This window comes from Montipora foliosa, chromosome 8, assembly GCF_036669935.1.
Source record: "Montipora foliosa isolate CH-2021 chromosome 8, ASM3666993v2, whole genome shotgun sequence".
NCBI classification, from domain to species: Eukaryota; Metazoa; Cnidaria; class Anthozoa; order Scleractinia; family Acroporidae; genus Montipora; species Montipora foliosa.
Window position 1 is genome coordinate 49,506,896 of NC_090876.1, and position 16,862 is coordinate 49,523,757.

At 40.4% G+C, this 16,862-nt stretch overlaps 1 protein-coding gene across 3 annotated transcripts in view; it reads left to right on the forward strand.

The window, feature by feature from the left end:
* LOC138013218 (uncharacterized) overlaps positions 1-14,993 on the forward strand; it is a 20,252-nt gene extending 5,259 nt beyond the window's left edge. For 2 of the 3 annotated variants that reach the window (XM_068860235.1, XM_068860236.1), the window contains exons 2-12: positions 200-297; positions 893-998; positions 3,623-3,694; positions 4,769-4,855; positions 9,666-9,817; positions 10,924-11,038; positions 12,144-12,210; positions 12,341-12,478; positions 13,223-13,300; positions 13,716-13,786; positions 14,268-14,993. In XM_068860235.1, coding sequence (XP_068716336.1) covers positions 266-297; positions 893-998; positions 3,623-3,694; positions 4,769-4,855; positions 9,666-9,817; positions 10,924-11,038; positions 12,144-12,210; positions 12,341-12,478; positions 13,223-13,300; positions 13,716-13,786; positions 14,268-14,453 — 1,104 coding nt within the window. In that variant the 5' untranslated portion in view covers positions 200-265 and the 3' untranslated portion in view covers positions 14,454-14,993. Of the gene's footprint in view, positions 1-199; positions 312-892; positions 999-3,622; positions 3,695-4,768; positions 4,856-9,665; positions 9,818-10,923; positions 11,039-12,143; positions 12,211-12,340; positions 12,479-13,222; positions 13,301-13,715; positions 13,787-14,267 lie in introns of all 3 variants that reach the window. The other variant, XM_068860237.1, reaches the window with a different exon arrangement.
* The last annotated feature ends 1,869 nt before the right edge of the window (positions 14,994-16,862 follow it).

A 16,862-nucleotide genomic window follows, 5' to 3' on the forward strand; every position in this document is an offset into this window, starting at 1 on the left:
AGTACATTGCTATGGAAATGTTTTTGGTCAAAATGAACTAATGGGAGCAAAAACAAGTGACATTAATTTAAAGCACTGTTTAGTGATTGTCTTTTCTTAGTCTACTCTATACATACATACAGTTGTGCAGACTTTGAACAACAATGGGAATCCTGGTGAATTTTTTAAATATGTTTTTTTTTTCTTTTAATATTCCCAGATTTCAATAAGATTCCAGCAAAAATAGCTGCGTTTGTTCCTAGAGGTGAAAGTCCTGGAGAATTCGATGAAAGCCACTGGCGAAAAGAACTTAAGTTGGTGAGACAAGACAAGTTCAGACAAGTTCAAAGCACACATACATTTAGGCAGAGTAGAGGTACAAAGCTCCGCTTATTTGAGAACAAGTATGAGATGACAAAATTTATAACCCGGACGATTAATCCTACTCTTTGTTAGCAGCACCAGGTATAGGTTGCTCAATTATTCTTATTGCTGGTAACTGAACCTTTTTGCTGATCGAAAAATGCTAAAACTGCTACTGTGTTGTTGACTTGTTTTGACACAATGACATTTTTGCAAACCCTCGTAATAAAATGACGACAGTACATGTATCACGTTTTTCCCACCAAAATGATGCTGTAAGCCTTTAGGTGAATTTGTATACCAATGAAGAAAATACTATTAAGTCAAATATTCTATGGTATGCAACAAGAAAGTTTTGCATAAATCTCTTTTATTTCTTTCCATGGAAAGCTGTTACAAATGTAGCATTTTCTCAGATCAGAGATAAATTATTCTTGAAGTTCCTGAATTTTGGTCCTTGCTGTTGGTGAAAACCACAGCATCCCAAACCGAGTTAGAAGAGGGAAGATCACTGACTTATTTGAAGAATGCTGTCCCTTTGCCTTTGCAGGACAAGAGAAGCACTAACAGAAAGCCTGTTTGGTGTGGTTGCTACACATGAAGCCTTTGAAGATTGTAAATGGAGACCTACAGATCAGTACCAGAGAGAAAGAGCAGTATGTAAACCATGTTATTTGTCACCAAGTTCTCAAACCCATCTGGTCTTAAAGGAAAAGTTAATTTTCAAGTTAGGCAAAGATCGTTCCAGTGTCACTTTCCTTTTGGTATTAGGCATGGGGCAGGCTTTCATTTTGTGTTAGATACAATGTTGAATTGCAGGACTAGTGAATCATCTTGGCCATATCAATTTAAAGTGCCTATAATCTCAATACATTTTTCAATTCAATTTTCCACTGTATTCCCAAATTTATACATTGTGTTGATTGAAATTTAACTTTTTTATTTGCTTGGAAAGACAGGAAGAATGTTCATGCTTTGATCAATAAGTGATCAATGAAGGAGAATGGGTTTGATACTACCATGCAAGCAGTTTGTTTCTCCTTCGCTTCTCGAGAGAGAAACCACTGCGAGCAACCGTTTGATTTTCCATCGAGCAAGTACAAGGTATGTCACACCCCACGTGATGTATTTGACATCACTTCGTGTTATTTTGCGGGAAATCACTACACAGCAGACTTGCCCAAACGCAGCAGTTACGTAGCTGAACGCAGGCGCAAGCGACAAAACAAGTTTACTAACTTGTTTTACCGGTTCAAATTTAATTTATTTGTCCTTGGCGCTGGACAGAAGCTCACTCAAAGAAACTAACGGTTGCTCGCAGTGGTTTCTCTTTCGGGAAACATAGGAGAAACCAACTGCTTGCAGGGTAGTTTGGTACTAGGTTGAATTCACAAATTAAGGCAATTCCCTTGAAATTGTTCTACTATCAAACCTTTTTGGAAACTTGGCATAATTAACATTCATGATATGCACATTAAAAAAATGCAATAAAAAAGTGGGGTCACCGTGCTTGTTTACGCGTCAGCAGGCTCTTAAAATGGGGTATTTTTACTGTTTTCGCGTTAAAAATTCGAATCACTGTCATACAGAATTAAGTCTTGGTTACGTCAAAGACACAACATTTTATTTTGAAAATAAAGCCTCTCTTATTTACATAAGTAGTATTGCGTAATTTACACCGTCTTTGATTCCCTGGTTGTGGGAATAGTGCACTTTTTGGGACAGTTTCGTGGTTAGCTTGAAGCCCTCGCCTTGGTTAAAATACACCCAGTACGGAACTGTTTTCCAAAAAAATTCATGTTCTACTATCAAACTTTTTTTCTTCTTCAAATATGTTCTTTATTAGACTGTTCTTAGCAAATACCTGAAAAAAAATCGGGGGTCACCGTGCTCGTTTGAGAGAAAAGGAGCATTGATTTCGCTATCGGGTTTAATTTGACCGAAATCTCTTACGTTTTGTATGGGCACGTGCTCATGTGCGCGCGCTAATGACGCAAAAATCGTGCGCAGTAGGGATGCGCAATGCAATACTAAGGAATTACCTTAACTTGCATTGCTGTTTTTGAAGAACTATCTCAATGCACATTGATTTGTGACGTCAACCTGGTATTGAAACCATTGATTCCCCTTCATTGCTTAGTTATGGATCATAGTACATGTATGACCACTTTTCCTGTCTTTTAAAAGCCAATAAAATTAAAAATATATATTTGGGACGATTTAGGAGATTAAATAAACTGAAAACGTGTGTTGAGGTGATAAGCATTTAAACCCTTTCAATCCTAAGAGTGAACTTACAGATTTTACTGGGTGTCTTGAAAACAAAGACCGCTAAGACCGCTAAAACCCTAAGACTCGAAAATGAAGAAAGTAACCCAAAACCCTCAGTTTGGCTAACCCAAGGCCTAACTTGGCCTAAAATTGGTTTTTAGGCCTACAGGTTAGCCAAAAATGAGGGTTTTGGGTTACTTTCTTCGTTTTCGAGTCTTAGGGTCTTAGGCATCTTTGTTTTCAAGACACCTGATTTTACTCTAACATCAGATGATTTTACTTTTCAATGGGGACTGCTTCAGTGATGAATGTGTTAACAACATCTAGGTCCACACAAAAACTATGCCCCCTTTAACCCTTTTAATCCTGTGAAAGTGACTCACAGATTTTGCTCTGTCTGATTTCAGACGATTTTATTCATCAATGAGGGCTGCTTCAGGGATGCATTGTAAATAGGGAGCTTTAGCGATGACGATGGCAACTGCAACGAGAGCATCTTTGTTAAATGTGAATTTGCGCTTTTGTAATCACTTCTTGACTATTCCAAGCATTTTAACATGACAAAGGAGTGGCAAACCCTCAAGAACAAAACTAGTTTGAATGGCACTCAATTTAAGGGGGGAAATAAAAATTTATCCTCAAGCGCTGACGTTCTCCCTAAAACCTCAAATTTGGTCATTTCATGTTGTTGTTTTGCTGACGATGGCAAAGAAATGGACAAAAATGAAAAGATGCACCTGCAGTGCATTTACAGCTATTGCTTTTGCTCACTAAATTTGCAAACTTGTGGCATTCTCATTGCCGTTGCCGTTGTCATTGCTAAAACTGCCAAATGTGTTTAACTGAAGTTCACATGATATTCTTCAAGGCCTGAGTAATGTTTTCAACATGATTGGCAGTTCTATTTAAAAATCATGGTAAACCACACTAAGAGCAGAATACAGAGTGAATACCCAGTGATATAAATTTAGTAAAATGATATTAAAACAACTTGAGTTTTCCTCTTGAGGGTGTGTCCATCGGCATGGCAACTACTGACGTGAGAGATACTCAAGAGGCTGGAGATGTGCTGAACAAACAGGTTAGGTTTATTTGTTGTTGGTGCTAAAATTAAATTCAAATTCTGATATAAATAAAAATATTAAAATAATATGAATTCAAAATAAATAGAAATAATGTCAACCAAAGGGAATATTAACTTTAATGATTGGTTTCATGGAGAATTTAATCAGGGGTGCAAGATTAAACAGAATGAGGGAGCCCTTGTGGTGTAATGATTGGGTTGGGACTCGTTTTGGTTTAAATACTGCTGTGATCCTGATTGGCTGAATTCAGCTCCACCATACTATGGAAATAACCAACTGTTTGAATTCCAGTTGGGTTTCAGAACAACATTATTGTTATGTACATTGTCATTGCAAGTCCTACATGTAATATTCATAATTATTCCACTATGATATGAATTTAGTAACTTTATGTTTTACTGTCAGAGGAGTTTAGTTTTGGTATCTTTGATTTACTTTGAAGGGATTCAAATTCCTCTTCATGAGAGATATGGCCGAAATTTAAGGGACACTGAAAAATGCAGGCTGCAGACTGTGCAGAGCATCTGTAAAAATATTAATGAAAATTCGGTTAGCCTGAAAATCAATCTGGATAGCCTAAATGGGCCTAAATAACATTCAGGTTATCCTGTTTACAGTTAGCTCTCAATGCTAGTGAGGGTAACACCATATTTTACCCCTGGTCTGCATGGTCTGCACAGTCTGTAGTCTGCGTTTTGCTCTGACCGGAAATTTAAGCTAATTACATGTAGATGCATGTTAAGTTTGATGTAAGCATCACTAGGTATTTCCTTAACTTTTAGTAACTTTAAGATCATTTTTATCCAGACATGCAAGCAATAAATGTCACGTTTTTAGGCGACTATCTAATTTTACTCCTTGAGTACAGGCAGGCAGGCAAGGTAACCATGGCAGTAAAACAACCCAAACTTTGTTGTTTTGTAAACTGGTAATTGGCACTTCGACTTAAAAAGACACTTTCTGGTGTTTGTCAAAATTTGCTGTTCATATTATTAGGTGTATTTGTGGACGAAAGTGCAAGATTTCAGTGAGAGGTTTTCAATCTGATCATTCTGCATTAATTTTTTCAGGGGTACAGAAGATTGAGCGCATTTTATGTTCCAAGAGTTCTTCTGAATATGCCTGCTGGATTTATTAGCATAACATTTGGACTCCAGGTTTGTGGCTTCATAGTGACTGTTGTGGCCAACCCTCTTCATATCCCCAAGTCCCCGTTGCAAAAATAATGCATTAACAAACCACGAAACCACTGAGCATCCACTAAACAATCAAACGTTTCTTTATTGTCAGTTCCAGTGAGCAATGTACTGATTTTATCAACCTGCAGCTCAAATTTTAGAATATGACCAAATAAAACTGGGTCTGTACATGACTGTACATTTGTTTGCTAACTTGAAAGCTCACAACAGCGACAGATTTCTTTATTACTTAGCTCTTATTAACCGAGCAGGAGGTCTGTATGGGAGAATCTTGACCGAGGTCGTGAGTACAGACCGAACGCAGTGAGGTCTGTACACACAACCGACGTCAAGATTCTCCCATACAGACTGACTAAGCTCGGTTAATAAGATGTTTATTATATGGCAAACAAGAAAAATTTAATTCGTTTAATGTAACTGGTTTGTACTAACTGACATTTTGCTTGCGAACGTCGATGAGTGGCGATGAGCTGAACTTAATTCTGTCAAAGTTTGCTCGTCATCCGCTCTTTTGTCATCATGCTGTTTGGCACTTCCATAAATAAATATTGGTAGAAGAAAATACTCAATATTTTTACATTTTGGTTTGCATCTTTTCACCGCGAAACATTACCGTTCTAGATGCCGGTCTAGATGGGAAAATCTAGACCGCGGTCAATATCGATTTTAGCCAATCAAATTCGTGAATTTTGTAGTTCCCAGTCCTCGTAAGACAGAGCCATATAATTAAAGAAAATTTTAAAGGCTTAGACATTATTAGCACAATGAAGAGCTATTCTACACTCGCCTTGCCTTAAGACATGACTAAGGGAATAAGATCCCTCAGAAACCATAGGGAGCCCACACAAACTGTGTGTCTGTTTGTATGTTCGAAATATAAAGAAATGTATGGGAAATATTGAAGAGTCCTAATATAGTAAACTTACTTCGAGAAACCACAGTTACTACACGTCCTTCTAAGGACGTGTAGTAACTGTCAACGGAAAACCCACCAAATCGCTCAAATTCACCATTTTCAGCCGCAGAAATGACAATACACAACAACTGAGGTTATTTTGAGCTTTAACATAGTCATTTCTCGATGTAAGTTTACTATATTAGGACTCTTCAATATTTCCCATACATTTCTTTATATTTCGAACATACACACTGTTTGTGTGGGCTCCCTATGCAGAAACGTGTTGCAAACGAGGGCCCGGTTGTTCAAAAGCCGATTAACGCTAATCCCAGATTAAAAATTAACCGAGGAGTTTATCTCTGTGCTTCCAAATGCTTTTCAACGCTGATATTCGGCAAAACTTTACATAAGAATAAGTCAATCTTGAAAAACAAAAATAAGCGAAAGAAACTTTCACCAAAAAGTTTATAGTGCGGTACGGCGTGTAATCCCGTAGGACTTTCGTGCCGAAATTGACTTTTTCGCTGTTTTGCACTAATTTTGGGTCGAATAATAAGAATCCGATAGGGTTCAAATTTTCCGACCCCGTCTTTTCATGTATCTGGCTACTTAAGGATTTACTTTATGCTAGCAAAAACGGTTTTGCAAATATTTTTGCTATAACTCAAGAAAAATTAGCTCAAGATACATTGACCAAACTTGACACGAATCTTGATCTTGATGACGTACATCGTATGTCTTAAATTGGTTACCATGTAAACCAGCGATGACGTCAGGATTAACTACCTGCTATTTTGGTGGCGGCCATCTTGGATCCGCCATCTTGGACTTTCATTTTTCTTAAGCAAAACAGTGCATTTTTGATAAACTTCAACTAACCAATGATTTCCATTACGAGCAACGTCCAGTTAGATGCAGAACTTTCTTTATTTTCCTTTTTTTTTTTTACAGTGCAACGCGCCTTACCGTGGCCACCTAACAAACTTCGCATTTGACAATCACACGTAAATACGCCAACTCAACAACCCATGCAACGTTGTTCAACTGACAATTGTGCGAACTTTGCAAGGAGGCGTGACTGTCAATCAAATTCACACATCCCGATTTGCGGACAATCTGTAAAAACTTTGTTAGGTGGCCATGGTAAGGCGCGTCGCACTGCAAACGCATGCGCTCTTTCAGTTTTCTCATACAAAAGTATCACTGACTTTCGTTAGTCCCATAGCAACAATGCAGACGCTATTGGTCTTTTATCTGTTATGTATATTACTAATGTACAGTTCCGTTAAAAGTGTTCGTGCGTAAAATGTGACTAAGGTTTTTATATACTAAGAGCATCATCATCCTCTTCCTCGTTATCAACTCGTGTGTCATCTGTGAATGGATCTGTGCAGCTTTTTCCAAAGCATTTACAAAGAGGAGTGCATGGAATCCCCTTCTTGAAACAGCCACAGCGTCCTTTTGCAGTCTGACTTGCAGCCGCATTTGGTAAGCTCAATAAAAGCTTGGGGTGCAGGGAGAGACAGGCACATAACTGGAATGTATGCTCCTTGGTGTTCACTCCAGCCATTCTCTTTAGTGGGAGGAAGATCTGGGCAGGTGGTGATATAGGATTTGTCGCGCGTGATGAGTAAGGAAGCAAGAGTTGGAGGCAGCATCTCGCCTTCCAAGTTCCTGGATCGAAAAAGCTCCCATCGAAGTTCAGGAAGGATGGTAGGTCCCGCTTTGCAGTACACTTGGCAGACTACTTTCTCTAGGTCTTAAACTTGAGTCGGCAATTCTCCGTTGGCTAACTGGTTTTAGATAAGACTATCACCAAGCTTTCTGAAACAGTCGATCGCGGGATGGTCGTCATCGAGTGCCATGTCAGCTTTTACCCAGGTCTTCTTCGTGATACCAACAAACTTCCCTCCCCGGTCGGATCCGGCGATGTGGCGCAATCCAATTAGATCTTGACACTTGTGTATTCCAGTTGCTTGGACTCGCTGAATAACATCAATCTCTCTGTAGTTTGCGCCCTTGCCTGTCAAAAACTTCAGGCTATTCAGGTTTCCATGACAACCCCTGGAAACCAAGTCGAGCAGCAGGACTAGTACTTTTAAATAACATCAGATTTCTTTTCACCTCTCCGATGCTGAACAACAACAAATCAAATAAATAATTTTGTGTCTTTACGCTCATGTGCTGCTCAAGCTGACGACTTTCTTTTCAGGGCTCGAAATTGCGAAAATACGCCTAGAATTTGGAGTTTTACGGCGGTTTTTTTCCTCCACTTAGGCCTGGTTTAAACGTTGAATTTCACGTGCACCGAATCAAATACCAATTTGAGTCGCCTCAAATTAAAAAATGCGGTATTTGATTTAGGCGTCGCATTTCACATGTGCAAAATCGAATTCGTGAGCGCGGGAAACAGTGATAGGCAAAATAAAGTTTAATTTTTTCCTTCCGATGGCAAGTTTGTAATGGAGATTATTTGGGCAAGCTTAAGGCTAACGCAGAAAATGGTGAACATCTGGATAAAATGAAACACTTTATTCGTATCTTCGACTGAACCCGCATTGTATTCATTTGAGTCGCATCGAATTGATTTACACGTCGCATTTGACATAAACCGAATTGAATTATTCGATTCGGTGCATGTGAAATTCGACGTCTAAAGCAGGCCTTAGGCGTGAACGTGCGCTAATAAATGATAGATTTCTGGATCTCCAAGTAATTCAACTGTCCTAGATTTAAAGAGCCTTTTGATCTTTCCTGCTAGGCGTAAAATAACGCCGCTGCCTGATTCTCAAATTCGAGCCCTGCATTTTCTTCTTATTCAATTATTAAAGCTTTACTTTTTATGGTGAAACAAGCTCTAAAACCTTTTCCCTTCTGATAAAACTTAAACTACGCTTACCTTGCTCATTCACTCTTCTCTGTTTGTGTCAGAAAGGAGAAACCCAGGACAACACTAATTGGAACGAGACAGCAGTGTGTATTTCGGCCAGTCAAGCCAAACGTAAATTGACTTACGTTTTTAAACAAATTTAAGTCATACGACGTACCTCATCAAGGTCAAGCCTTGTTTCAAGTTTGGACAATGTATCTTGAGTTACAGCAAAGATATTCGCAAACCTTTTTTTTTGTTGCATCTAATTAGCATAACTTAACATAAATTAAATCCTGAAGTACCCAGAAACGTGAAGACGGGGTCGGAAAATTTAAACCCCATCGGATTTTTATTATTCGACCCACAATTAGTGCAAAGCAGCGAAAAAAAGTCCTACGGGAGCGATTTTTCGGACATACCGGACCGCACTATTACTCTAATCCTGGATTAAGTTAATCGGCTTTTGAACAACCGGGCACAGAAGCCCGTGACTAGAAGGTAAACAACAGCCTTATATTCCTGTCACGGCGTTTTCACAGACTGAAATATTTTTTAGATTGAACTTCCCATAAGTTAGACTCCCGCAGGAGCCTAATGACCAATCACAAGAGACCAACTTGACATCAAAGAATCACTGAACCCTTTGTCTTTTGCGGATAAGGTAGCCTTAAAATAGATCGGTCTGTAAAAATGCCCTGGGAGCTGTACACTCTTACTCATGGGCTCCTGTGCAACTGACCTAATTGCATTAAATTGCAAGTAAGGGACAGTGGATTCAGGGAAGTGGGGCCCTTAATCTTCTCCCTCCCTTACTCTCAAGCATAAATTCAGTACCATTTTAGGGAAATGACTCAAGGCAATTGCAGAAAAAGCATTGGCAAATTGTTCACCTCTTGTCCACCTCTGGTACTTCCTTTCAATCCCCTCCGGTGAAAAAAATGTTTTCTGCCATCCCTGGATTTAGCATGGTCATGATACGTTTCCTTCTTGTTCCTCAGGGTCCAAATCACGCAGTCTGCACTGCGTGCGCAGCTGGTGCGCATGCTATTGGGGATGCCTTTCGGATGATTCGCTACGGTGATGCCGATGTGATGGTCGCTGGTGGAGTTGAAGCGTGCATATCGCCGCTTGCTATGGCGGGGTTTTGCAAGTATGTGAAATAATAAAAGTAACGTTTGTATTCATCTTTGTGGGGGTTCGCTGGGTACTCTTAGGGGGAGAAGAAAGTGTGAAATGTGGAGAAAAATAAGTAAAATCAGAGGGTGACTAACAGTGGAGAATGGACACAATGAAGAGTGGAAATACGAAATACGGTCACCAGAGTGGAAGGATCAGGATGTTTGCACGTCCCTGATCGTTTAGTTTGAATCTGCAACTTTTTCTTTCCGGCTACGCCTTCCGTCCACACGTATCCGGCGAATTCGCTGGCGAATCCGAAACTTTTTAAATACGTTCTCCAGGGTGGATATTTTTGAATCCGATATGAATCCGGAACCGTGTGGACGCCAAATCCGGATATTTTTTTCATCCGGATTACGTAACAAGATCGAGCCCAGTTCCTTACCGTGAATCAATTCTCAAGATGGCTGCCGAGGGCTTCATGGCGCATGCTCTGTTACCCTTGTTTCCTTGAGGAGTCCTGAGTACTAGAGTGAATCCGGATACGTCTCGGATTCGTGTGGACGGGCCAATTCGATTTGAATACGCTACGTGTGGATATATTTGAAGGTTGAACTAATCAACAAGACTTTTTCTGTGACTCTTGAGTTTCAGGCTAACGCGATCATCAGACAGACTTTAATGAAGAGTATACTTCGCTTACTTTTTATTGATTAGTTCAACGCATCGAGCACTCTACCACAAGGATAGACTATACTCAAGATTTATCAATTAAATAACATCGATTTTCATCGATTACCAATAGGAACGCCAATCGATGACATGAAGTTCGCGGCTACTTTTGTGTGATTATCGATTGGTCATCGGTTGACCGATGCCAATCGATGCCAATTAATTAACCGTAATCGATTGCCATCGATTGATCGATTGATTGTCCGATCATCGATTTTCATCGATTGTTCAGGCCCTGATCAATGTGAAGGGAAAAATGAAGGAGGCAGCGACAAAGGGAGATTCGAATATCAATCTTGTGCTTAAACACAAGGAATGAATTTTATTTGAGCACTTGTACCAATGACCAATGAAAAGCATTACGAAGATAATGTTGCTGTGTGTGCTTGTTATTCTTGAGCACAGAATGCGTGCGCTGACCACAAAATTCAATGACCATCCCCAAGAAGCATCACGACCCTTTGACAGTCAGAGATCAGGATTTGTCATAGGTGAAGGGGCTGGAATTCTGGTTTTAGAGGTATGAACTTGTTTTCGAGTAGACATGAAATTTATTTGGGAGTAGCGTAAATTAACGTTGACAAAAACTTGTAAGGAGATGGATAGCAATTTCTTATGTTAATTAAAATCAGTTCAGAAATAGGAGTGGGTGAGGTGTTACGTAAATTACTTAAACAGAGCCATGCGCATGGCAAAATGTCACTTGGTAAAGTTGCATAAATTTTGCCAGCAGAATCTCGAGAAGAATGAGAGATATTTAAGGGGGCTTTTTCTAGCTCAATTTGAAGGGAATCAACAGCACTGATGCCGTGCAGTAAAAAAAAAAAAAAGAAGAGTACTTAATACATATATGTGCAATGTAATGGAGTGGTATTGTGATTTGCCTGTGCATCCTAGTGGCATATGGGGCTAGGCCCAAGCTTCCATCCAGAGTTTAGAAAATATTTACAGTCAAAACGGCCGAAAAATCTTTGGAGGATGACGCAGAACTTGAGCAGAACTTCGAGGGGAAGGAGCGATTTTTACAAGCACTGCCGGAAGGCAGAATAAGCCATTTTACGAACAGAAATTGGCCAACTTTGTCACCTTGTGTCAAGAGCGGAAAAATGAATCGCCCATGCTATATAAGCGCGGGAAACCGTTCAACCAGCAATCGTTGATAACCACGGGAAAATATTCGTCCTGTGCAAAGTGCGGGAAGTTGTCCAATACGTTGCGAGCGCGGGAAAGTGTTTATCCAGTGCCAAGAGAAGGACTTAGTCCAGTTGTTTATAAGCACCGGAAAATATTCATCCAGGGCCAAGAGAGGGAAAAGAGGGACAGTGTGCGGGAAAATGTTCGTCCGGTGCTAATTGCTGTTGGCAAACGCGGGAAAGCGCTTAACCAGTGCCAAACACAGGACAATTGCTATTTAATTATTTCATAATGCAGGAAGAAAAACAAACAACTGTTGCTTAGGCAGGCGTTCAGGTCAAAAAACATCTAAAGCGGGAAACACTGTTAGTGATTTTCTTACGCGAAAAGAAAGTTTACTGAGGCAGCGTCTGCATTATGCCACATGAGTCATCTTTGTGCACATCAAGTGAGTTTTCACTTCACACTTTGGTTTGAATATTTTTCTACAGGAATACGAACATGCGGTTAGTCGTGGTGCCAAGATTTACGCTGAAATGATTGGATACGGACTTTCAGGTATCAGTTGTATTCGTAAAGTGCTTTATTAAGTTTTTGAGTGTTTCGGTACGATGCCTTGCGCCATCTTCTTAGAGCTGTGAAAAGGAGCCTTTGATTATCATACGGCTTCCTCTTTTTGTTGTTACAGGTGACGCTTTTCATATCACTGCCCCGTCGGAGGGAGGGTATGGAGCATATTTAGCTATGAAAAATGCTCTTAGGGATGCGAGACTCGTACCACAGGACATCCATTACATTAACGCGCACGCCACATCTACGCCCATTGGTAAGATTGAACATTTGAGAAATCGTCGCCGCTTCAAATCCCATCTGGGGCTCACATTTTTCCGAGTTTCCATTTGATACATAAAATTTTTCATGTAGTATTTCTTACATTGCTCGCTTCGGTGGTCGGTTGGTTACATCCTTGATATGCCTTAGTGTGACTGGGTGATGCAGTTATCGAGGTGTTATCGCCGATATGCCGTAATGTGACGATGCGATGCAGTTATGAGGCATACGTGCAGGGATGGCGCAGTGGTGATAGTATTCCCAGACTCGGCGTCATAAATGTACGTGAGTTGAATTTCTTGGTTCCCTACCCTGCACCGAGAAGTTTTTCTTCCGGTTCTCCGGTTTTCCCTTCTCCTCAAAAACCAACATTTGATTTGATTTGATTTGATTTGTTGATTCCAGTTGACAGTGTCCCCAATTAGTGCTCCAGCGCGAGAAGACTAGACACTTGAATAAAGTTCCTTTCCTCTTACGTGGTAATCTGAAATTTGACCGTGTGGCTGCTTGATGCAGTTCTAGTCAATACCCACATTTCACCCTTACTCGCCAGAGTCTCCAGTCGCGCAGTGGTTAGAACATCCGACTAGATCACGGAGGGTGGTTCAAATCCCTTCTAACTGTGCATCACATAGCATACTCTCGTTCATTGTCTAACCCTTACTTATAAAGACAGTTAATGAAATAGAACCTAAAAAAAATGGAAATTTCTTTTCTTTGTTACGTTTATGATTAACAGGAGATGCTGGCGAAAACAATGCGATAAAAACATTGCTTGGGAGCCACGCCAAAAACGTTCAGGTATCATCTACAAAAGGTAAAAATTATCTCGCAAGGAAGCGATCCATGAGATAGCGAGTTGATCATTTCTCTAACACGATTTATACTTTGAGATGAAATGACGTTCTCGAAAATAATGGCTTCTTTATTTTAGACCAGAGTATTCCAAATCAAAATAACTTGAAACATGGAGCAAATCAAATGCTAACAAAAATTCATTGCCTTGGCGTTGGCCAAATGGTTCTTTGTCATTATCATGAAACGCACTTTTTACGGTGTTGCGTTTTTAGAATACTCAGGAGAAATAAGTCCCGAAACCGCTCCGTTATATAGGTCCTGTTTAGACGCTGTACCTTACATAAGCCGAATCGAATTCACTGTTTTAAGTCATCTTCACAGCTTTTGAACTGAACCAAAGAGAACACGTTGAATTACAATGTATTTGTTTTCAGGAGCTACCGGTCATTTGCTTGGTGCCGCAGGTGCAGTGGAAGCCATATTTTCCGTCCTAAGCGTCGCGGAGGTACGTTCCGTAACTCCACTTTGGTACCTTCCAGGTTTGCTTTTGGTACAATATTTGTGATGATCGCTTGGTTTAAATGTTTTGGGTCAAAACAAAGTTTATACAGTCCCGAAATCAAAAGAACTTTGCAGACCTGTTAGTTCGGCTATTAGTACATCGGACCACCTTTCGGTGGTTGAAATTCGGCCTGATCAGACACTTAAGGGTTTAACTTAGGAGAAAGTGTAAACCACGTGTTCAAGTGGTTATCCTTGGTAGCCATTTTAGTTAAAGACGGTAAGCTTTAGGTGCGGTCTCAAAATACTGGACCATGAACAACCTACTCACCGTTTTCAGTGAGTAACCGGCCCTAGCTTTTGATTTTTGTACATCGTTGTGAAACGCATTTAAGAAGACTCGTTTTTGCAAACGCGCTGTTAAGCGGTGTCTGATAATCATGATCGTCAATGGTAAAGATGATGGTCGTGGTCCTTTCTTACAGGGTTTAGTTCCTCCCACATTGAACTTGCATGGCGTGGATTCAGAAGAAGAGTTTGACTTGAATTACGTGCCACTACGATCCCAGCAACTTAATGCACCAGAGCCGAGAACGGCGCTAACAAACTCGTTTGGTTTCGGCGGTACCAATGCATCTTTGTGCTTCAGACAGTTCACCAATACCAAGTAAATACCCCATCCGGGGAACCAGTGCTGCTGGCTTCGGAGGATCTCCGAAGGAAACGCGAAGGGTCTCCGTTTCCCGTTATCCAATCAGGAAAAGTATTATATTGGCTCTGATATGCTTTCCTTATTCTATTCGGTTCTGAGGGGCTGCTCATCGAGAGCACTATCTTCGGAATTCCCTTTTTTAACAAGATCCATTTCTCAAGGTGTATTAAATAATTTAGTGCCATTTAGGGCAAGCTACCTTCTTCAGAAGGAATCGAGAAAGGAGTACAGATGGCCGCCTAGAAATTTTAGGCGGAGAATTGCACTCGCTAGACCCGGCCGCAACTGAAAACTGCAATCGTGTTTACATGTTTGGTGAGAGGACCTGCTTCAGTTACGCAGTCCGGATATTGACTTGTGGTGAGCTAGAAATGAGACTAGGGAGGGTGAAGAGGCCACAAAACTTGACGTCTGGGGGTCCCTCTTTGACATTGTTATAAACCAGTAGTCTTTGGAGATTTATGTATGTAAGTTTGAAATAAAATGACAGCGTATGATATTCATGGAGACCCTTTTTCTTCGCGAAAAAAACTGCGAAAGTAACCAAGTGTTGCAATTGAACACTTGTGACAGACTTAGAGCCGTCCCTTTCCCTTCATCACGCGCGCAACGACTGCTTCCTTCGAGAAGCACGCGCTAAGGCTGCCTTACGCGAGGAAACAAATATCCCAATCTAACCTTGGTGTCGGCAGCCAAGTTGGCTGCAGCTACACTTTGGCTTTGCGAAATCCGACGAGGCATGAAAGGATTCTGTTTTTTCTTTATTGTTGTGTCCATAGCTGTCCTTTCAGCTGTGTAAACTCCAATTTTGTCTGTCCTTGCGTTATTTTATTTTGTCAGTACGTGTCAACTCTGTTGTGTGAATTGACGGTTTGCGTAAAGATATTGAAAAAACAATATTTGCAATTAGTGTGGGCAACAAACTTTGCCTATTGCAATATTTTAATAATAAAAGGATTTATTGCTCTTTAAGGACAGGCGGCAAGCTTGTTTCGGAAAAAAAATCCCGACTTCTTCTTGTAACTAATCATTGGGACGCTTTTGCTTATATTCTTGGGGACGAAAACCAAGGAGTTTTGGATTGTGTTTTTGATAGGCTATCACGCTAAAAATGCTATTTTTCATGTTCAGACCGGTTAGAAGTAAGAGCTGATAAACTTAAAATTGCCTTTCCTGGTTAAACTGGCCGGTGAAAAAAGGAAAGTTTTCTTGTGTCCTTTATAATACTTAACTGACTTAATTATATGCAACCCAACCAAGCACTTTCGAAACTAATCCGCCAAAATGTGTCTATCATTAAACAAGCGCTTTTCACCTGTCACCTGAAAGTGTTTGTGAAAATGATGTCTTGACAGTTCTATGGATTTGTTTGTTTTGCTTGCTTGCTTGCCGTGTCGATCCAAGTTTGCGGTTAATTTTTCCCTGTAATTTTTTTAAAGCGAGAAGGGCTTTTAGCTTTTTTTCTCAACTTGAAAAGGCCGCATGAATGGGAGTTTGCGCCCCACACAAAATGTCCGCTCGCATAGGTTACACCTTTGTTCGTTTCAGTTAATGAAATGTTGCTTGCCAAGACGTCAAAACGATAGACAGCACAGACGACTCAACTGAGTGCTTGTGTTTGTTTGAATTGGTGTTATCGTACTTTGCGAAACTTCGTATCCTATGTTTTTTTTGCCCGAATGGTTCAAACAGGACTCATCTGAGACGACAGTTTTTCGGAACAACGCATTAAGTGCGACAATTAGTATCCAGAGAGAAATCCAGAAGCAAGAGCAATCGGCAGCTTGGGCGCCGCACTGTTAGTAGCAATAGTTGCGCTCTTTGCCTGGGTCAACCTGCAAATAGATATCACAAATGTGATGTAAACGACCAGTTAGGATTTTGAGTGGAACAACCTTTGGGTCCCTTCGCGACCGTTTACAGCGTCCTACATTTTTGCAAGTTGTTGAAAATCTTAACTTATCGAGCAACCGGGAGGTCTGATCGTTTTAGTGAAGTCTCAAAAGCCAAGATGAGGGCCTCCAGGATGCAGAAATGTACAAAACGAGGTAAGAAAACCAACGTTTCGTTTCATCAACGCGATACGACGTAGTCTACAGTTTCTTAATGATACCAGCATTTGGTTAAAAATTGTGTTTTGTCTCCCTCCCACCTGTTAAAATCACCGCGTATTAATTATGCCAAACACGTCGAAAGTAAAAAAATCTTTCGGATGAAACGGCACTACAAAATTTTGAGCCGGTTGTTAAGTTGTACCACGAAAGTTAAGAGCTGTTATTCACAATATGGCCACTTTTATTGCTTTTTCGGTGGACTAACCATAGGCATTCGTTATGTCATTGTGTTTGCTTGCTTTTGTACGAACACC